The sequence below is a fragment of the Schistocerca piceifrons genome, chromosome 1, assembly GCF_021461385.2.
Source record: "Schistocerca piceifrons isolate TAMUIC-IGC-003096 chromosome 1, iqSchPice1.1, whole genome shotgun sequence".
Lineage (NCBI taxonomy): Eukaryota > Metazoa > Arthropoda > Insecta > Orthoptera > Acrididae > Schistocerca > Schistocerca piceifrons.
In genome coordinates this window covers 89,937,848-89,961,157 of record NC_060138.1, presented here as the reverse complement: position 1 = coordinate 89,961,157, position 23,310 = coordinate 89,937,848, and the positions used below count along the sequence as shown (strand labels likewise).

Sequence of the window (23,310 nt, the reverse complement as noted above, 5' to 3'; positions counted from 1 at the left end):
ATGGAGGAAAAGGCAGCAAGAAGAAAAGAGGATTTACACTGTGAGTTAAAGAACTTGACACTTATTCAGAAAGGGGTAAAGTACGCTGGAACGAAAATTTTCAATTCCCTACCCAACAGCATCAAAAGTATAAGGAGTAGTACATCAGTATTTAAACGTAGCTTGAAAAATTATTTACTTGAGACCTCACTTTATTCACTAGAGGAATTCTTTCAGAGAAATAAGTAAAACCCAGATTGGAAAGATGTTTTTAAACTTTTTGACACTGTTTACTGTTAAACTAATGTAATAATGCCCTAATGTAAAAATTCCTGTTTTTCTCATTTCCATTTTTGGGTCACTTTTAAACCCAAAGTGGGAAGTTTTGATTACTGTTCAAGATTAAAATAAATGCAATAATGCCCTAAATATGAAACTGCTATCTTCACATTTATGTTGACTAGTTTTTAAGCTAAAAAGTATGACTTTTGTGCACTGTTATTAATACTATAACAATGTCTTTATTCTATGTATTTTATTATGTATATTGACACGTTCCACATCTGAGTGACTTGCTCACATGTACAGATCTATGGAACAAGTATATAAATAAATAAATAAAAATTTACTTGTGCAATAGTCATGCATCAACAGGGATTAATATGCTGGTACATTATTGTGATGCAAGAGCCATGAATTGTCTCACCATGTTACAGGCTGTTTCCTTCTCGCATTTTCTGGCAGGAGTTGCGACACTTCCTAACAGTACCACTGATTAATAGTTTGTCACTGTGCACAAAATCATGATGAACTAATCCTGCAAACTCAAAGAAAACTGTCAACATGGCTTTGACATTTGAACTGACCTGTTGAGCATTTTATGGTCTTGTAGAACCTTTCCCAAGCCATTGTGAAGCTTGAACCTTGGTGTCAACATCATAATCATAGACCCACATCTTATCATCAGCTGTGATTTTCTTAAAGAACATCTTGGTCTCATTTGTGTGATCCAGAAGCTCTTCACAGATTACAAGGTTAAGATCATTCTGGTCTTGAGTGATGAGCCATGGGATGAACTTGGCAGCAACACAATGTATTCCAAGATCCTCTGTCAGGATTTGATGACAAGACCCAAGTGAAATGTTACATTCTTCTGCAACCTCTTGGATAGTCAGTAATTGATTGGCATGCACAATTTTGTTGATGTTCCTAATGTGAGTGTCATCAGTAGATGTCCAATGGCATCAATAATGAGGGTTATCTTTAACTCCTGTCTGACCATTTTTAAGCCATGTGAACCATTCGTAACACCAAGTACAACTGAAGCTCTCATCACTGTAGGCTTCCTGCTTTATTTGGTGTGTCTCTGTAAAGGTTTTCTTTAGTTTCATGTAAAATTTAATGCAAACATGTTGCTCCCATACCCCTGCCATCTAAAAATTTGCAAACTATGGGACACAATATTCCACTCAACACAACCTTGAAAAATAACTAACAGACATAATTAACAATGAAACACAGGTGTGTGCATGGATTCCAACTGCATTTTGCTCCAACACTCCATTAGAGCAAAATTATGAATGTACCAGAATTTTTTGAACAGACCTGTGCACTTAGGACTACTTCTGCTTCAAGTTTTTTGTTTCCAATGTGTTGAATATTCTGATGTAGTACTTTTATATAACTTTTGTTTTGCTATGTTACATGGACTATGCCACCACTCAGGTAAAACATTACTTATGTAGGAACTAACTGCTACTCTCACTGCTATACTAAAATAATGTTTTATTATTTTGAATTTTAGTTTCTGTACGATCACCAATTGAGGGAACGTGTTTGCTGACTGTAATATATTTAAAGTTGAGATAAGACCTGTGTCAGGACACATCATTGTTCACATGGACCATTCCTAGTTTCTTATTTGATTTTTCATATTTGTGCTTTAAATTGCTCAATAGCCTAGATTGTTACCAAATTTATGTAGGGCACAATGAAATAGCATAAACCAGCCCTGGACCAGTAATTAAGTCACAAAATGTATTAAATGGTGTGTGCTTGCCCACTGGTAGTCGTACAAGGGACATTGCTGTTGGTTGGTCTCATCCGGGAGAAAACAGCAATAGCATGCTGTGGGTTTAATACAGCCCGAAGTAATGATTTAACAACTTTTTCAGTGGTCCTACTTTCCACATAGGACTACTTGAAAAGTTACAAAACCATTACTTTGTGCTATATTGAATGCTCCATCAGACATGACATATTAAGTTGAGGATTATAACCCTTCATCAAGAAGATAAAGGTATAGAGATGTCACCCATACCCTTTGTATGTAGCGCTTCTACAGGTCTGAGGCACAACTGATGATGGGAGTTTCTCATTCTAGGCCAACACAGTGAGTGCAAACTTTGATGGGAGGGATTATCTTCAATGGTCATCATAGTGAAGAGGAAGTAACATGACCCAAACATGAAGATTGTCCAGCACAACCATACAGAGTACCACTGACAAGGTCTATATCTAGGATGCTGTTGGTGGCTTCTGAAAACACTGGCAGAGGGAGCAATGCTACAAGCTGCATTGATTGCAATACATTGTGACAATTAATTTTGCTGCCTGTTAAGTTGTGGGTCATCATTTCAGATCTGATCACTAGCAAATAATTGTCATTTCGTATTTACCATTTCTAGAAGCTTCTCAAAATTTCTTATGTTTGGAATATTCTGGAATATTTTATGTTCATATAAACAGTAGCAATCTATGTCCAAGAGGAATTTCTGTTCTGTCTGTACACTGGTGTCCACAATAAATATATTCTCAGTGCTAAGTGTCGTATTTCACTGATGACGCTACTTTGAGATTTGAACTTGATAGTAGTTATAAAGTGACAATATTGTATAAAGTAAATGACCACACATCTTACAGAAGAATTTTTAAGTATCTTGGAATTCTTACACTCAGTTCCCAATCATTTACTACATAATCATTTTTTCCCTCTTTTTTATCATAATAAAAATCAGTTTTTGCCAAACTTATTTACACAGCCATAATAGAAGACACAAAAATAATTTCTATGTAAACATCCTCATTGTCTTGTGTTCAGAATGGAGTTATGTACTCTTGATATTCAGCAAGTTCTTGACTGACAGAAAACAGAAAATTGGGAAACCCGGCAAAATCAAAATAAAATTAAAAACGTACCTCACTAACCACTCATTCTACAAATTACCTGAGTATCTAAATTCAGGAGTCGAGAAGTTCTGTTAGCTACATGACAAGTAGCAATGTTCATAATAAAGCTGCAGTACAAAACGCAATGTACTATAAATAAGGCTCAGTATTTACAGACCTAGGATGTATTTGCTTTGAAAAACAAGACATATCTGCATTGAAAAAGACCTTCATAATCAAGTAAATATTAAGCTGCTAACAGCACAAAAACTTCAGTTCTATGGTACAACTGAAGAGACAGAAGCCTTTTTTCCCAAAGAAGCAGTTTTCTTTCTAACGTACTCAGTTAAATTTAGATATCACAAACATGTACAGAATTAAGCAGCTTAATGATAGTTTATTGTTAATACAGGACACAGTCTTTCCTCCTCACCCTGTCTGGTAGGTCTCCCATGCCCTGGGATTCTGGGTGACTTTTCGAATCTCTACCCCTTTTCCTAATCCTCTCCAGTTCCTCTCCATTCACCCCTCTTCATTCACCTTCAAACCTTCTGCTGGAGGAAGCAGTCACTGGCTCCGAAAGCTTGCTTTTTTTATGTGTGCATTCTCCTACAACCACTTGGTGACTAGATTTTTTACTTATCTAATTATTTTATATTGTCAAGTATTCATATTATGAGTGTTATCAGAGCAAGTGATGCTGTTCAACCTCTTTACATTTGGTGGTAGTCAGTCATTCAAATGGACAATTGGTTGGCAGTTGTGCAACCATAAATACTGTGCATATTTTACAGTATACCTCTGACAGGGTATGGTATGCTTGTGATGAGACTGGATTAGAATGGCTGGATAGGCACAAAGACCAGTCCTTGCATCTAAGTCTTTGCAGGGATACTATTCACATACAGCACACTAGGGTTGGTGGGATATCAGGACACATCAGAGTGTTTCATAGATATGTTGGGTGCTGGAGTAGCACTTCAGAATGTATGGTAAGGATTTATCTAATTCTGAGGGCAACAATAGGTACCGTAAAGCGGGTTGACTTTGAACATTTTAAATTCAATTTTGTAAATTAAACAGAATCTCCTGGAGATATCAACATGAAACCTTTTGGAAAGTTGCAAGAGGTGTTGCTGAATATGATAAAGCAGATTATACATTTTTATCCCCCAGGCCTAGATAATTTTTTTAAAAGTTTTTCACTGTTCAATTTCACCCCATGGGTTGGGGTCACTTTGAACATGGAAGCATTTGCGTATTCTGTGGGAATCATGTCAATTACTGTTAAATGACACCCCTATCATATGAAACAGCATGATATTTTGTATATAAATATAGTGTTGAAAGTAACTTATTTAGAAAAATTTGAGTATTTTTTACGAGTTTTCTTTAATCACCTGAAACTGTTCATATGATATGGCTTAAGTTTGCTAATAATGGAAATGGGTGCTGAGCTAGTTATGAAATAAGAAAATTATTTAAAAACAGATCTTTTCAAAACAATCTGTATGACTTTAATAAAATAAGTGAAAAAAAAGTTATCACCTTTTAAAGAATTACATCTGTAAACACTATACAGAAAAGGAAGTTGCCACAAAAGGGTGTCCACTCTAGCAGATGTCATAGACATCAAATTTAAACTCAAAATGAAGCCTTTCCCTTCTATCTACCTCAGAATCAGGTGGAATCCTACAAATGACATCTTTCTCAAATAAGAAAATTATTTAAAAACAGATCTTTTCAAAACAATCTGTATGACTTTAATAAAATAAGTGAAAAAAAGTTATCACCTTTTAAAGAATTACATCTGTAAACACTCTACAGAAAAGGAAGTTGCCACAAAAGGGTGTCCACTCTAGCAGATGTCATAGACATCAAATTTAAACTCAAAATGAAGCCTTTCCCTTCTATCTACCTCAGAATCAGGTGGAATCCTACAAATGACATCTTTCTCAAATAAGAAAATTATTTAAAAACAGATCTTTTCAAAACAATCTGTATGACTTTAATAAAATAAGTGAAAAAAAGTTATCACCTTTTAAAGAATTACATCTGTAAACACTCTACAGAAAAGGAAGTTGCCACAAAAGGGTGTCCACTCTAGCAGATGTCATAGACATCAAATTTAAACTCAAAATGAAGCCTTTCCCTTCTATCTACCTCAGAATCAGGTGGAATCCTACAAATGACATCTTTCTCAAAATCTGACACATTGGGAACATTTGGCCACAGAAAAAAACTTCATCTGATTCCACATTGGAATGCCATTTCCTCGTAAGTGTAATTTCATCATCAGTGATAACATTCTTTGGAGGAAACTTCACTAAAACATGTTTTCCATGGAGCTGAGGGAAGGCAAAGTTCAAAGTCACCCCTTGAAAGATAAGCCTTCATATTTTATTTTTTTACACCACCAAAGAATAATTTTAACATTTTATGCTTTCTGTAAATGTACATTCAAGTGTTAACCTCGCCCATAAAAACCCATTTCAAATTCTAAACTAAAAAATGCTTCTAATAATAGGCAAATGTTTTTGTGGTTGTGAAGGACCTTACATTTCCAGAAAATTATTTTATTTTCTGGCGTTGGTATACAATGTTATTTCATATCAACTGTCATATCATCTGAAAGTATTGATTATTGACAATATTTAATGACTCTGGACTCAGTTCCATATTTACACACTAGAGTGCAGCAATTGTTTTAAAAAGATGCTAAATTGCTGTTCAAAGCCGCCTCGCTGTTCAAAGTCACCCTACTTTACGGTAGTCAAAGTCCTGGAGAAAGATACTATTTTAATCTTTCTGAGATAGCATGTCTTGGAAATGATGCGTTACCTCATGACAAGGTACACAGCTATATCAGGGAAACAGACATTTAATGTTTTAAGTTAAAGATGTTATTTTGATGTTTCATTAACAAACATCATGATGAATTTCATTTTTGAAGTACTTAATTATATTCTTACTTTCCCTAGAACTAATAGCAATAACACAAAGCTGACTGAATATTTCTGGTGCTGCTTGTCACATATACTGACACATCACAATCACAGGAAGCAGTTATGCAATAACAAACCTGTTATTTTCTTTGTCATTGAGGAACGCACTTCCTTGATATGTGTTGGAACAGGGATTTTGGTTAATGTATTGACTCTCTCTCATGAGCTGGTGTGGTGCTTCAATCGGTCCAGTAGAAATAATAGGCACTGTTCCATCAATATGTGGTACCTCCACACGAATGTGCACCTTACTGTTGTTTTGTTTTTCATTACCACTGGTGAATGTAGCTAAGAATGACGGAGCTTTGTTGGAAGCTGGACACAGCTTTTTGGATCCAACTTTCACTGTTGCACTTCTCACAGGTAGACCTTCCACCTGAAAATGTAATAATCTAAGTAGGATGTTTTCAATATGACCATGAATATACAGTGGCTATTGCAGTATTCTGATTGTTGTATAAACTAATTACTAATTCTACAAATGTGATTTTCTATGTAACTGTGAAGTCAGAGACTTAACCTGTGTCACTGATGTGACAAAATATTATCTGAGGGGAATATCAAGAGACTCAATGATTAATTTGTGTAACAGCTGTGATACACCTTTCACATTGAACATCATTTACTGTTTATATGTAACTTAATTAATATAATCACATGTCCTTGATTTCTATATTCTGCATGATAATGAACATGCCAAAATTAAATATTTACTTAATACAATATTGATTAGCACTCCCCCGATAACCCCTACAAAGTAGCAGTCTGGAATGTGTGTTGATGTACATGTGAATCTATAGTACTGTCTACTGCCAACAGATGGTGATGCTGCTTCCCACTGGTGGCACATTGCAGCAACACTTGTTCTGGCTTATGAATACACTGGTGGACATCAATAAGACAAAATGGAAGCAGACAAGCATGGGACAATGTGGTTTCTGTAGAAGGAAGGAGTGACTGTTTCAAACATCCATGAGAGGTTAGCAGCCATATGTACAGATAAGCATCAAGTCACTGATCAATATTTTGTTGGGTATCAGAGTTCTTGGACAGCAGGAACTGTGCTGAAAAATGCAAAAGCACTCAGCACCAAGCAACTGCACACAAACCGTCACTGCCCTGTGTGTCAATTGATCATGGGGTACAGGTGAATTACATTTGATGAACTTAGAGAAGGCCATGGGTCTATCATGGGGAACAGTCCACAACATTATCCATGAGGATCTGAAGAAGAAGGTGTGTGTACAATGAGGGCCCCATCCCATCTCCATTGCATAGAAACAGAAGTATGTGGAGATACATCAACAGTTGGAGCAACAGTAAAGTGAAGATCAAGTAGAGTTCTTTAAGAGTCTGCTTACAATCACAGACTCATGGTTCTTCCACAAGACTCCAGAAAAGAAACATCAATCTATGGAGTGGAAGTATACTGTGAGCCCTCGTCACAGACAGGACTATTCGTACAGAAACAAGTGGTGAATGTGTTCTGGAATGAGGAAGGGATACTGCTGGTGGATTTGCTTGCTCCCAACATGACCCTCAACAGTGATCAGTACTATAGTTCACTGACACATTCAACTACACTGCCATCGAAATAGGAATTGTGATGTTCTGCTCCAACACGACAATGTGCAGCAATATGTCAGTGGCCAGACCATTTCCACTGTGCGTGAAATGGCATTTACTGTGCTCCACAACCTCCATAGTCACTGGATCCGGCCATATTAATAGCAATGAAAGAGGTCATTGGGCTAAGGGGTTCACCACAAATTATGAACTTTATGCAATCGCCCACCAGTCATCCATGATACTCCCAAATAATGGTTTGTTACACACATACAGAAACTACCAGAATGATAGCAAAAGTGCATAGACATTGTCAGGAAATATCCATAATATAATCTGTATTCATTTGCTCAGTAAATGGTTCCTGAGGTCACAAAAAAATTTTAGTGCCAATCATTTTTGAATGCTCCAAGTAAAATACGTCATATGCTTATGTTTTTCATTATCTTGATGTGCAGTGACCTAAAGATATGCCACACCTCCCCCTCTCTCTTCCTCGTTTGTGTAGGGCTGAAATGAATAAGTATCATACAGGATAACAAGTGGGCATGAATATTTTTGTGTGGATATTGGCTGTTAGCTCTTGTCTGCATCTGGCTAAAGATGGCAACTATTTTCAACAAAACATGTAACACTTTCCAGAATGAATTTACTTCTCTGAAACTTCCTGGCAAATTAAAGTTGTGTGCTAGACCATGATTTGAACCTGAATTCGAGTGTTACATGGACTATTCTCTTACTGATTGAGCTATCTATGCACAACACACCTTTACATTCTACTTCCATTAGTACCTCAGCTCCTATCTTCCAAACTTCACAGAATTTCTCCTGCAACATGAGAACTTCTTGAAGAAATGATATAGTGGAGAACTGGCTTATTCACAGCCTAGGGGACTGTTTCCAGAATGAATCTTTTGTTCATCAATATCCTTTTGTCTAGGGGTGTTAAAGAATACAAGAGAACTGTGTGGTTTTAAGATAGTAGAGAGCTACTGGCAGGAACTAAGCTGTGTGGCAAGTTGTGAATTAATCCTAGATATCTTAGTTGATAGGAACACTGCACAAAAAAGCCAAGGTTCTCAGTTTGAGTACCAGTTTGGTACACGGTTTCATCTGCCAGGAAGTTTTGAAACAGTGCACATTCTGCTGCAGAGTGACCTGCTACACTTTTATAACACAATATGGAAATGTCCTCATGTAGTTGTACAAATCCACTGATAACTATGCTGTCTTTTCTGCCTGAGTGAGATCCGTAAAATATTTATAAGTTTTTTATTTCAATGTGTTTATGCTAGCTATTACTCAATATATTCACACAATTGCATTTCATGTGGAGTTAACAGTATCCTTACAAAGTAGTATCCCCTTTCTCAAGTGAGACAGGACTTTGCACAACTTTGACCACCACGATGCATTAGCTGAGGGCCAATAAAAACAAGAAATGGGAACCTCATTGCCAAGAGCCACATTGCACTTTTTTCTAATAATTGAATGAAAAGCAATGAAAAAGAATTGTAGCTGTCCCAAATAACAAATGTTACAAAAATATTCAGTGCTTGTCTTACACTCAAAGGTGGTTATTGTCTGTAACAGCGCACAATCTTTTGTATGTTATTTTAAAAGTGTGCATTGAGGGTATAGTCACTGTGTATAAGGTGATTAATAAACAGTAGTTAAAGAAGAAGTATTCAGAAGAAAAAATATTTGAAGTTTCATGTTTTTGTTATTTACAAATTCCATTTATTTTATCTCAATTTAAAAGAGTTATTGGAAATTTTATCATATAAAAGATAAAGAAGGTTGAATGAATAAAACAAAAATTATGAAATCAAACAATAGAAAATCCAGGATGGAATGTAACAGTATTATGAAAAAAAGATTGTCACAAATAAGCTTTTGGCCAGCAAGGCCTTTGTCAAAAATAGACCCCTCCCCCCCCCCCACACACACACACACATACGCGCATGCATGATTGCAGTCTCTGGTAACTGAAGCCACTCTACAGTGCATGGATTCATTTGCCAGAGACTACAGTCATGTGTGTGTGAGTTGCATTTGTGTGAGTATGTGTGTTTGTCTGTCAGCTTCTTTTCTTTAATTTCTTGTGGTAATTTGTTGTACAGTTTTATCCCATTGTAAAATATACTTTTTTGCGTCTTTGCCTTGTTCTTTCTATCTAGATGGATGTGGTGACAAGCTCTTGTTTCATGGTCATGTATTTGTGACTCAGCATCTGCCCTATATGGTGAGTAATAATTTTCCTTTTCATAATATTGTTACATTCCATCCTGGATTTTCCATTGTTTGATTTTTGACAGTAGAAAGAGTACAATATATTTTACATGCAGCGGTGGCACTGAGAAGGCTAGGTCCAAGATGGGGGCCCGATATGTCATTCACTGATACAATAACATGCAAAACTGAAATCATCATCAAGGCCAAATAGGGAATGAATCATTTTCTAGATCAAATTGTTACTGCAGATGAGACAGGGTTTAGTACTTCATATCAGAAATCAGACAGTGATCAAAGCACTTGGTGGAAGCTGGTAATCCTGCACTAAAAAGGAAAAAGTCAATTGTACCTCCTGAAATGTATATGTTCAGTATCTTCTGGGAGAAAAGAGAGATTATTTTTACTAATTATCTTGAAAAAGTATTCTACAGGTTTTCTAGACCAACTGGATGAAAAGAATATGTGGGAAGAATCGCGGATAGGAATATGTATGGAAAACTATCTTTCATCAGAAAGGTTCTTTGCCTAGATAAAGACTGAGGGATATTTATTTTTTATTTATTTATTTATTTATTCATCCGTGGAACAATAAATATTGTATGGATGTCGTCAGATTACAACACATGAGCACACATTTACATTTACAATTAAACAGGTTTCTCATATTTTGTGTAGTTTTTGTAACTAGTCATACACATATTTATAATTAGGCTACATAATATTTTGGTGATAATGTCATATGTTGCTAATAATCTACATCTATGTTAAATATTCTTTTACAGTATAAAAACTTTTACTTACTAAAAAGGTTTTAAGCTTTTGTCTGAAAGTGAGGGGCTCATTTATTTCTTTAATTTCTTGTGGTAATTTGTTGTACAGTTTTATCCCATTGTAAAATATACTTTTTTGTGTCTTTGCCTTGTTCTTTCTATCTAGATGGATGTGGTGACAAGCTCTTGTTTCATGGTCATGTATTAGGCTATTTGTGTTGTACATGTTAAGATTTTTCTTAATGAACATTATGTTCTGAAAGATATACTCACAAGAAACAGTTAGAATTCCTAGCTTTCTAAATAATTCTAGACAGTGGGCCCTGTTGTTGCTATTTGTTATTATCCTTATGGCTCTTTTTTGTACTTTGAACACAGTTTGTATGTTACTGGCACTTGTTCCCAAAAACATGATCCATATAGCTGAGGACTGAGTGTAGATATCCGTAATATGTTATTTTAAGACAGGTATTATTGCATACCAGTGCAAGGATTCTAAGAGCATAGCATGCTGTGGATAATTTCTTTGCCAAAATGTTGACATGGTTTGTCCATTTCAGTTGGCTGTCTACATTCATCCCTAAGAATTTGGTACTTGTTACACATTCTAATTCACTATTATTAACTTTTATTTTAGTGGCATTGTGTTTTTTGTTCAATTGGAAGTTAATATAGTTAGTTTTCTTTACATTTAGGGTTACTTTATTTTTTAATGACCAGTTGTGGACATCATTGAGAGCCTCGTTTGCTCTTTCTGACAGTTGTGTTGGATTTTCACCTGTTATTACTATGTTGCTATCATCAGCAAAAAGTATTTTTTTGCCATGTCTGATACTTTGTGGGAAGTCGTTAATGTATATAAGAAACAATATTGGGCCTAATACACTTCCCTGTGGGACGCCTATATTCACATTTTCTGGGTCAGACAGGTGTTTTATAAGGGAATTGTTTGAAACATGTGATATCTCAACTCGTTGAACTCTGTTTTCCAAGTATGATTTGGAAAACAGAGTTCAACGAGTTGAGATATCACAAGTTTCAAACAATTTTCTGGAGCATCCACTTCCATTCATAAAATTTGGCAACCTCTGACTTCTACCTGTTCTCACATCTAAAGCAGTTTCTGGCTGAAATATATTTTGAGTCTAGTGAAGATTTAGTGGCATTTTTAGACTAGTATTTTCAGGTGCTCACACTACTTAATTTCAACAATGGAGTCTACTCACTGGAAAATGCTGCACAAAATGTATTGACAGGAAAAGTACATTTTACCTAAAAATAAAGTGGAAAACTTGATAACAAAGACTGTCTACTGTTTTTTCAACAGAGGTTTTACTTTCACAATGTACATTTTGAAGTCACAGCTTCATTGTCAGGGTTTCAGCTGTTAAGAAAGGACCTACACTGTGATGTGAGCATGGCAGAAACATGTATCTGCGGGACTTACAATCCACTCTCAATTGCAGTTTATGAAATTGTACACATTGATGTATGCGTAGACCTGTAATTTTAGATAGTTATGTGTTCAATATCTATGTCTATCGACCTGCCAGCGTTTTCGTTCGGTAAGTCACCTCATCTTTGTTTTTATATATAATTTCTCATAATAAATACTACAATGTGTAATGTATTGTATGTGATATATAATATTAGGGAAAGGCAACCACTCACCTATAGCAGACTGGTATGTGGCATATAGAAACATGTAACAGAAAAATTTTTGCTAGCTTTCGAACTCTGGTGCTTTTTCTAGTAGAAAGTACACAAATTCACACACACAACTACACAGACACATAAGTGCACACTACTGAGGCTGTTGCAAAAGTTGCAAAAGTTTTATTGATAAAGCAGTTTTGATTTGCTACATGTCAATTTGCAGATTACAACAATTATTTTAAAACTTTGTCTGTGAAATCAGAATTATCTGATACAATATCACTAAACTAGTAAGTTTGTCATTAGATCTAATATGAATGCATTGTACAAAAATAATAAAATATTAAGAATGCTTACCTTTTTTCCCCATTCTTCATTCAGTGGAATAGCTGTGCAGCGTATTTTGAACCCAGAAGTAAAGAATATAGGATCTAGCACACGAGGAGCATGTCTTGTGCTAAGCATATCAATAGGAGCTGTAGACACTGTCCTGTAAGGATGTCCAGTACCAGTGGAAACCTCCCAGTGTACCATGATGTCTGTGAGAGGATCAGAAATACCTGCTGCTGAACACAGTAAGTTAATAGTCTGTCCATAATCTGGATGCTGCACATCACACGGTGTCACACAAGTAACAGGGTATCCTGGTTGCACTTCCATGTTATTGTCAGGAAATTGTGTTCCATTGCTTCCCCATGACAAAATAACTGGGCGTGTTGGCAGAATACGACTTGCTGCAGACCTGGAATTCCTTGATGAGTTGTTCAGCTGCAATTTTCAAAGCCATATGTCTACAGTGTGATCAAAGGTAGAGTATGATGTAATTGTTGAGGTAGATTGGTAAACAATAAAATCACAGTGTGAGAAGTTCCATGAAATTCCCTCCTCAAAAGTAAAATGATGGGAACAGCCTTAATTATAAACAGAATTACATATGGATACACAGAATAAGCTACACATCAATAAATTCAAATCAATATTTGTGTGTTTCTGGATGAAGCAACTGTTGAAAAAGAGTATCATGAGAAATTTTCCTATAACATTTAATGGAGGAAACAGGATAGATGGCTGTGTAGCTAACATCAGAGTTGTTCAACACATATTTTCACGTCATGCCTGTCATATGGGCTGTACAATGTTAGTTACACTGGTTGTTACCTGATACATTCAGGATTATTCATTTCATACATTTATAAGTTTTTTTGCAGCCAATTCAATGTACTTGTCCATAAGCCTGGATCCAGTATACATGTCAGATTTCATTTTGCAAAAGAGAAGTGCTTTGCTGCAGTTGTTGCTTGTGTAATAAATACTGTAGTCAGCTTCATATTTTATTTCTGCAATGCATTATTCCCATAATGTGCAACTATACAACACTTCGACTATAAAAGGCAATTTACATTTAGTTGATTACAAATGAGCAAGAAAAGCCCGTGATTGATTGTACACCTGAATGACAGCTACCCTCTTCTTTGTCAAAGAAGGCTTCTCTGCTTCAAAAAATTGATGTTTATATCATCTTTTGTTCCCATGTATTGTTGTCTCTTTGGGCAGAAGAGTCCCGCTGCATTGCAATAAACAGTGTTCAAACTGGTTAGGTGCCATTTGTCTGGTGACTGACAAGGAGTATATTACCGTAATTCAGTATTAATACAAACCATCAAAGTCAACTGAAAGTCAATGTTCAACATGTGTGGGCTTCTGGCAGATGGTCTTTATGATATTCCAACTTAATAAACGTGAGAATGCAACAGTAAGCTCAACAAACTAGAATGGATTCAGTAAACAGGATGATATTCATCTGGCACATATCATCTGAAAAAAATTGCTGGAGTGCAACACATTTCTCTGGCTTCCATAGTGACATGCAATAAGTTCAATCAAATTCATAAGTACAGGATGTACAACTGGGCATGTGAGAAGCATGATTAAGTTTACACCAGAATATTGGAATATTTGGTCCAATGCTTTGTTGAAGGTCATGCTGTAAGCCAACTTTACTGAAAACCGTAATCGGCTTAAACTGAAGGCCATTCCAGATGATACTAAAGATACTCACAATATAAATAGCATCTACCCTTTCTCTTTGTTAGTCATTATACTGGCTTCGATGATGTCATTTTGCAACTGTTTGACGCAGAGTCTTTTACCATTACACAGTTTCAGTGAATTCAGTTTCTGCAATAAAATGACTGGGGAACAAACCTTTTATTTGAGGCAATGTAATGGCATTCCTGGAACATTCAAAGAATTAAAACATTTTGCAGTTTATTTCCACACTATTATGAAAAGGAAAGTTGCTACTCACCATATAGCAGTGATGCTGATTTGCAAATAGGCACAATAAAAAGACTGTCACAAATACACCTTTCACCCAGAAAGGCCTTCGTCAAAATTACATGACAGACACACGCATACACAATCACACAAATGCAGCTCACACACACATGCCTGCAGTCTGAGGCAATTGAGGCCACACTGCCAGGCACTTGCGACTCAGAGCTACAGCTTTAAATTTTTTTGTGTAGCAGAACGTGCATGTTTTGATCATTTTCCTAATGATGCACATTTGGATGTTCATTGTATTTTTTGTGGAATCATAATGGAATTCCTCAAGTTCTAAATTGTGGTTTCTATATGTGAAACTCCTAGATATTCAGGTGGAGTGGCCATTCTTTCTCTATTTTTTTATTCATTTGATATTGATTACCTGATTCATATTTTCTAATTGAACTTACTCTAATTCACATCTCTTTGTTAATATTTGCTTTTTGTTGTTCACTTTGCCTTTCTCTTATTTGTTGAACTCCTTGAAATTTCATAAGTCATCTTTCTTTTTCTTCCTCTGTTTTGTTTCTACATCCTGCACTTCTTCTTTGCAAATTCGCATACAGTTGCATAAGCACTGTCATATGCTTTGACATTTTATATACAACAACTATTTCACAAAATAAATCATTATACAGGGTGATACAACTGCCCCTGCTGATGTTTTATGCAACCTGGAAAGTTATATTTGGTCTTCAAAGACCACATGCAAGGCGTTCATATTCTTTTGCTCACTATGCACAAACTATTAGTCCTACAGAAAAATTTAACAGGATCTGTTTGTAGGAAATTTAATGTAGTTAAATTTTATAATGGATTATGTTTCCACAGGAAGCTGTGTTTTCATAGTTATTAAAAAAAAACGTACAAAAGTGACCTTCAAACACACCTCTACCCTCACACTCAGCCCTCACCAGTGAGAATTTCTAGTACATTATCCATGAAATTCCCTCCTACCACTGTACACAAATTTGCAACTACATGAATTATTCTCCATATTCAACCTTTTTTTGTCTCTATTGTTTGGAGTATTATAACGGCAACATAGTCAGCTGTTTCAGTGATGTTATTAGTGTAAGTGGGCCTGTGAGGGTGAGGAAAGAAAAAATCACTTTTGTAAATGTAATGCTAAAACTAATTACATTGACAGTTCAATTCAGAGTTAACCATTACAGCCAGTGGTTTTGCAGTCAGCAGGTCTGACAAATACAAATATATAATCGTTTATTTTATGCTGTTAAAACTCACAGAACTGTTAGGCAAAATTCATACAATCACCAATTTTACAATTTTAGTGCTCAACTAAACTGGTGATATAATAAAGCCAGTTAATAAAGACCGAAAAAGGTCCAATGTGGGAAATAATTTGCGCAGTAACAAATTTTTGTACAGTGGTAGGAGGAGTGCCATGAACAACATACTAAAAATCCTGTCTGGTGGGGGGCTTAGTGTGGAGGTAGGCTTGTATTTGAAGATCTCTTTTGTAGGTTTTTCTTGAATAACCTGAAAACTACAGCTTCTGGCGAAAACGTACCCCAGTACAAAATTTAACTACAATAATTTTCCTACGAAAAGCTACTGTTCATTTTTTATGAGGATTTAGGCTTATAATTACTGTAATTACTGATGATAACATTATTATAGTGTTAAGTCGCATATATCTTCAAAGGTTTTGGAAGTTTCTGGGAAAATCTGGTTCAAAAGATACTTTCTAGAAAATTCTGATTATATCTCCATCCCTCACTGATACATGAAATGCCACTCAAAACATTTTAGACACCGTTAAGAAACACAATATGTGAGAAAATGTTTTTTGCCATCCACAATCACCCACTTCCACTCACCATGACCAAACTCCCTTACTAAAAGCAGGAGACCAAAGGCTATCTACCACCACAACCACAATTAGGTGCCAGTGCTTGGTCATGGAAAAAGTGTGTCTTTATGTACGCACATTTGCCTTATATATATGTTGATTTTGGTTACCTTATGTGACTAGCTAGGAGAAAATATAACAAACATGAGTTACAGATTAAGTGCAGTCCAATGACACAGTAAAAAATTCATCATTCATGAAATCTGTTATGCAAGTTATTTTAACAGTAATTGTTATAAATATGCCTGGTTAAGTACTGAGTATTTCTCTCACTCCCCCTCTTCCCCCCCCCCCCCCCCCCCTCATTTCTCTCTTTCTGAAGAGACAGAATGTTATGTATACTTACCAGAACTGTAACTGTTGAAATTTCACCCAGAACTGTGGGATGTTCAGCTTTCAGTGTTAATGAAAAACTGCGAGAGGTTGTTTTATAAAGCTGCTTCAGTCTGACGTGCACTGGCAAGCTTGTGACATATGGTGCAAACAGTAGCCTCTGTGAGTAAGATTCATAGTCTACAAGAGACTGCGCTGTCCCTTCTTCAGATAGAATGCTGACAACTGATTCCATATTCATACCTCCTGTCCGGAGTACCTTTAATATAAAAAAACAGCTAGTTTTAAAAATGTAATGGCAAAAGGTATAGTCTTCCTGAATATAAACCATTATCCAATACAAATTAAGAGAACATAATTTGACTCACAAACCACAAATTAATCAATAATTTTTATTGTATATTTCAGCGTCAGGTCACGTAAACATATCATAATCACATGATTTGAATATGTTGCATACTGGGTGCAGCACTTAACTCTGGAGGAATTTCAATCCAAATTTCCTGCCATATTGCAGTTCCACTGGAGTTATGATGGGTGTTCTTGAAGGACATATGCATCTAGTAAACATTCAGAATCTCAAAATGACCAAGATATTATGGACAAGTGTGGAGTACAACGAAAGAGCCATGATTGTCAAAAGTCTTCACACTGGGCATTCACCCACTAAAATAGCTTGATTCTTCGGGTACCCAAGATCAATAATTACAATATTGTGGACAAGTATAATGCTTAAGAGAAGTCTGGGGTTCGCATCCTAGGCATTGTGTTCAGTGAGGGGGATATCAGGCCATTATATTTCTTTGAAAAGGGACAAGCTGTCACAAAAGTTTATCTGCAAGTATTGACAAATGTTGTGAAACTGTGGATGGTAACTACAGCCTTGGGGAGACAAAATGTCTTTCAACAGGATGGTGCACCAGCTCATACAAGCCACTGTGTCCAAAACTGACTCTCGGATAATATTGACATGTTTTGATCAAAACATTTCTGGTCCCTGAATAGCCCAGGTTAGAACTCCCTTGACTACTATGTTTGGTGTGTACTTGAAAGTGTTACCATTAAGACGAGGCACGCTAATGTCATATCTCTATGCACCGCCATCAAAGATGCATTCGTGAATATGGACAGCTCTGTTTAAAAGAGCGCAAGTGATCCTTTCAGAACAAGATTGGAGGCAGTTATTGTGATTGAAGAGGATTACACTGAGTAACGTTACTCTTGAAAGATACCACTACTTATATGTAAAAGGATTTTCATTTTGATTTGTATCTCATTTTAATATATTTGCTTTTAAATGAAAGTTTCATTCATCTGGATTTAAGCATCACACCCTGTAGTAATTCATCAAAGCAATTTCCAATAAATCCAAACTGGTACCTTTGTGAGACCAGAGGCTGAAATACATAACAAAATAAATTAGTTCACAAGACAGCAATAATGTTTCTGTACAGTATGATGCCTAGTTTGTGTACAAATTTTTCATTCTTAACTGCACTGAGAAAGGTAACAAGTCTTTAGTTATTGCTGAATTCATCATATTACCCTGATTTCAGCAAAGTAACGCTGATGATAATGAATATATAACATTGCAGTAAATGAAATAAAAAACTTTCTTCAAAAATTAATTTTCTGGTGCGAAGCACAATTCCAGATGGAACATATCCTGGGTAAAATACTAATTCTCTGATAAATAAATTAAAGTACATGTAGATGAATGGAAGTCACATATGAACTAGACAAATCTACCTATAGTTATAGACACATTTCAGCAATTAGTGAAGAAAAAATGGTAGTTTTGATAGCATAAGAGATAAAAATTGAAACAGATTTGCACTTTTAATAAAAAAGATGAGATTCTCATAACACTACAGGAAAATTAAAAATTCGAAGGTATTTAGATCTACAGGTGTATTGTGTACAAAAGAACATCAGTTATTGTGATATAACACTATCTTCTTGGGGATTGCAACTAAGGTAAATAAATATTAATTCTACAGAAGTATTTGTTAATTGTATGAGGGTCATTTTGACATGTGACCGCATAACCCCCCCCCCCCCCCTCCCCCCATTACACTGCTGACCGACCACTGATCTTGGCACTCATCTGCTTCAGTTTGGCAGCAGCTACAATCCAATATGGGTGATCACTGCTTAGATGTGTGGCTCTAAAATATGTGACAAAATTGGTGATCCCACCAGGTGTGATGTGCATAGTGTTATTCGCTTTTTAAATACAGTGTTACCCACTTCTTAGACACAAAAAAAGTCCAACCTATTGAAATTTATTGACAGATAATTGAAGTTTACAGTAATGTGATGAACAAATTAGCAGTTTGGAAGTGGTGTATCATGTTTAATGGTGGACGGAGGAATGTTCACAATGAAGTGGTGACTGATGGATTCAAAGCAACAATTGAAACAAAAAACCAAGAAGACAGGTATTTCACAACTATTGGACTGCAGAGGCCTACTGTCAAATGCTCAGTGACTTCCCTGCACCATTAAAAACAAGTAATATGGAATGCTAACCAGAGGAGTCATCCTCCTTCATGATAATGTGCATCCACATGCAGTAGAAGTGACACAGGACAAGCTTCAGTGGGAAATGCTTCAACATCTGCCATAAAGTCTGGTCTTAGCCCCAAGTGATTATCACTCATTCCCTAAATTGAAATATTTTTTGAATGGACGAACCTATGGAATAGATGATAAACTTAGAGAATCTGTCAATCAGTGGCTCAACAACTTGGTGGCAACTGTGTCTACAGAAGGCATAGAAAAGCTGGTGAAATGGTGTGACATATGCCTAAGTCTGAACAGTGATGAGGTAGAAACGTAGCTTGGGTATCAAATTGTATGTAAAACACATATTCATTTAATTATATCAATAAAAATTTCTGTAGAAAAAAATGTTCTTTACTTTCCAAATGACCCTTGTATTACATAAATTTTACAAGTAAACATTTTGCAGAAGTCCCTTCAGGGTCAGTGGGATTCTTACAGTAATATGCCATTATATTTACCCCCTAATGGTATTGTTGTTAACAATAAGTGCATATTTACTATGAACTCTGAAATTCCCAATTGCATTATTAGAAATAAAATAAGTTTCATGCAGATTGTGCACACCTGTCTAGGGCTCATAAGGGAGTTTTGCATTCTGGTGCAAATATCTTTAAGAGACTGTTAGTAGACATCAGGCAGGAGATTACAAAATTTTTCAGGTGTACAAAACTCAAACTGAAGTGTACCTTATTAGGCACTCCTAGTATTATTTACTCAAGGAGTAAATTTTGGTTAATATTGGGTTGGTGCATAAGTTCATAGTGTTTTTGTTTTGCATATTGGTATTCTGGTTGCTATGAGTTCATTTATCAACTGTCATTCTTTTATTATAGCTCAATTTTGATATACTGTCATTTTGCCTTTTGGAGATAGTGAGTGGAACTGTGGACATTAGAAAATGGAGTGCCAGGTAGAGAAACTGAAACATTTATGACATGTTCTGTTTGAGTTCAACAGAGGGGTGACAGTAGTGGAGGCAGCTAGAAACATCTGTACCATGTATGGGGATAATGCCACTGGACAGAGCACAGCAAGAAAATGGTTTTCTCATTTTAAGGAGGCTAGTTTTGACATTAATGACTCTCAATGTTCAGGAAGACCTTAGGCATTTGATGAAGATTTTTTACATGCATTGATGCACAATGATCCATGTCAGTGTACTTGAGAACTGGCAAATGTGATGAACCATTGTTGTGCGACATTTGCATGCAATGGGGTAGGTTCAGAAATTGGGTGTGTGGGTACCACATACTCTAAGGCAAATTCACAAAAATCAATAGGTTCATCTCTCCTTGGTCATCATCAGTTGGCTCATGAACAGCACCAGTCATTCCCATCCTGTATCATTTCTAGTCATGAGAAATGTTAGCATAAAGAATGCTAGCATAGGGAAAAGAAAGGATTGGTTGAGCCTAGACAAAGCAGCAACTATCCATATGAAGACCTGTTAGCATTCCCAAAACTGACTATGAATGTTTGATACTGAATCACCGTTGTTTGTCAGTCACTAATATCAATGATGGCCTAGCAGTGACAGACCATAACAATGTCTGTGCTACCCCATTTGGAGACTCACAGAGGACAATTTTTACAACACGTTATGAGACAGGATAATTACATATTTAATAATAATATAACAGTAAATGTAGACAATACTTATACACATTTGGCAATGAAGTTATTTTGTTGAACTATGGGCTGTTTATTGCTCAAATGGCTTTAATACTGGATGGTGGAATGACAGACCAAGAACTGCTGTCCTTAACAGGAACAACATGTTTTGAAAATACTTCAGAGCCTGTACAAACCATAATAACGAAACATATAGACTTGCTAAGAAAGAAGAAAGAGTGGCTGAACAAGTGGAGTGATGAAATGAGAGAGACTGTTAATGTCATTAAGAGAAAGCTACATGGGATAATGAAGAACAAGAAAAGAGATAAGGGACATTCCAAGTACCTAACAGATGTTAATGGAAATCTCACCACAGATGATGATAAGATTAAAGAAATTTTGAGGACTTACTTTGATGAGCTGTTAAAAGTAAATTATATAAAGCATACACATCCATTTGACTCAGACAATGGAAGGTCCAGGATGGAATAACAACAACACAAAAAGGATAGATTGCTACTCACCATAGAGAGGAGACACTGGGTCACATACTGGTTCAATGAAAAAGACTGCTAAATATTTGAGTGTTCAGACAAAAAAGTCCTTCTTTTAAAATAGAAAATATAAACACATTCACACAAGCACAACTTACACACACATGGCCCTGTCAATCTTGTCCAGAGATGGATCTCCAATGCTTTGTGAATTGTGGATTGTGGTTTATTTGTCTCATAACATACATAATCTGAATCATTTGATTCAGCTACAGGAGATCCGTCAAATTGTGGTAAAATTTCACCATAAACAAAGAACAGCTGATGTTAATAAACAGCATTGTAATAATAATACAATTTTGTTCTACATACAAAAAAATTTAACCTTAATTACCCATTGCTCAAATTATCACTTTGTCCTCTATGAATTCTTCTATTGAATAATAACATTTCTCCCATAGAATTTGCTGTAGCCACATTTTTAAAATTGCTGGTTTCATATTAAATACGTTTTTGCCCATTAACTTCTTGTATATTGTCATCCCCCTATTACTGTCGAGTCCGTGCTTATAATATCAACTGATGTGTGGGTATCATAAAATTATTTTTATATCTTGTGTAATATGTATGATTAAAATGATTATCCTCAAATAATTTTTTCTGCTGCGTAGGAAGATAATAATTTCACAAATGTACGTGGAGGGAACAGTTAGGATTTGCAGTTTCCAAAATAATGGGCAACAAGAGTCTGACTGCTGTGCAATACATATGTATCAGACAATTTTCTTTAGCAGTTTCAGTATTGAAGATACACTACTTGAACTTCCCCAGAAACGTATCCCATATCTAATGACAGATTCAAAATAACTATGATAAGCACTCTTTTGTGTACTCAAATCAGTGAAATTTGCTAGTATTTGCATTGCAAATGCAAAACTGTACAGTTTATTTGATAGGAAGTCAATGTGTGTATTCCAGCTTAAGTTCTTGTCCACATTTAGCCCCAGGAACTTGACCATTCCAACTTCTTTCAAAGGTTGATTGTTATGTTGTATTTTAAATTCTGCACATTTTGAATGTTTGGTTTTGAGATGTACCATTTGCGTTTTTGCAATGTTCAGTTTCAACCCATTTAACTGGAACCAGTTTTCTCAGGGATCCAGTATGCTTATGATGGAGCTTGGAATTTTTCCTGCATTGTCATCTTCAATTAAAAGAGAAGTATCATCTGCAAACAGAACTGATGGGGAATTTATATTCATGGGTGAGAATAATAATTCACTGCACCTGAGGTGATAGAACCCTTTGTTTTCTGTTGTGTAAGTATGATGTTAACCAATTTAGAGCATTGTCCTTTGTCCCATATTTGTCTAATTGTAGATATGCAAGTCATGGTTTATGGAATCAAATGATTTTGTCTCTTCAGTCAGATACAATCCTCCACACACCCATTGTCTGGCCACAAAGGAGAACTCCTCACGTGACTCAGTACTCTCCAATACCGGTTTCAAGTACTTCTCATTGACCCCTTAAATGAGGAATATCTCTCAATTTTCCTCCCCACTCCCCACAGTGGTATTTCCACTGTTCATCAAACCTGTGCAATATTCTTTTCCATTCCTACTCGACTCCTGCTCCCAGCCCCTTGCCTCATGGCTCTTATCAATGCAATAGACCTGGATGCAAGACCTGTCCCATACATCATTCCACTATCATCT

At 35.9% G+C, this 23,310-nt stretch overlaps 1 protein-coding gene across 1 annotated transcript in view; it reads right to left on the bottom strand.

Moving 5' to 3' along the window:
• Positions 1 to 23,310, bottom strand: part of LOC124790149 (extracellular matrix organizing protein FRAS1-like) — a 210,898-nt gene that overhangs the window by 89,178 nt on the left and 98,410 nt on the right. The window contains exons 7-9 of the mRNA XM_047257744.1: positions 16,930 to 17,175; positions 12,737 to 13,147; positions 6,230 to 6,528 (exon numbers count right to left, since the gene is read on the bottom strand). Coding sequence (XP_047113700.1) covers positions 6,230 to 6,528; positions 12,737 to 13,147; positions 16,930 to 17,175 — 956 coding nt within the window. The remainder of the gene's footprint in view (positions 1 to 6,229; positions 6,529 to 12,736; positions 13,148 to 16,929; positions 17,176 to 23,310) is intronic.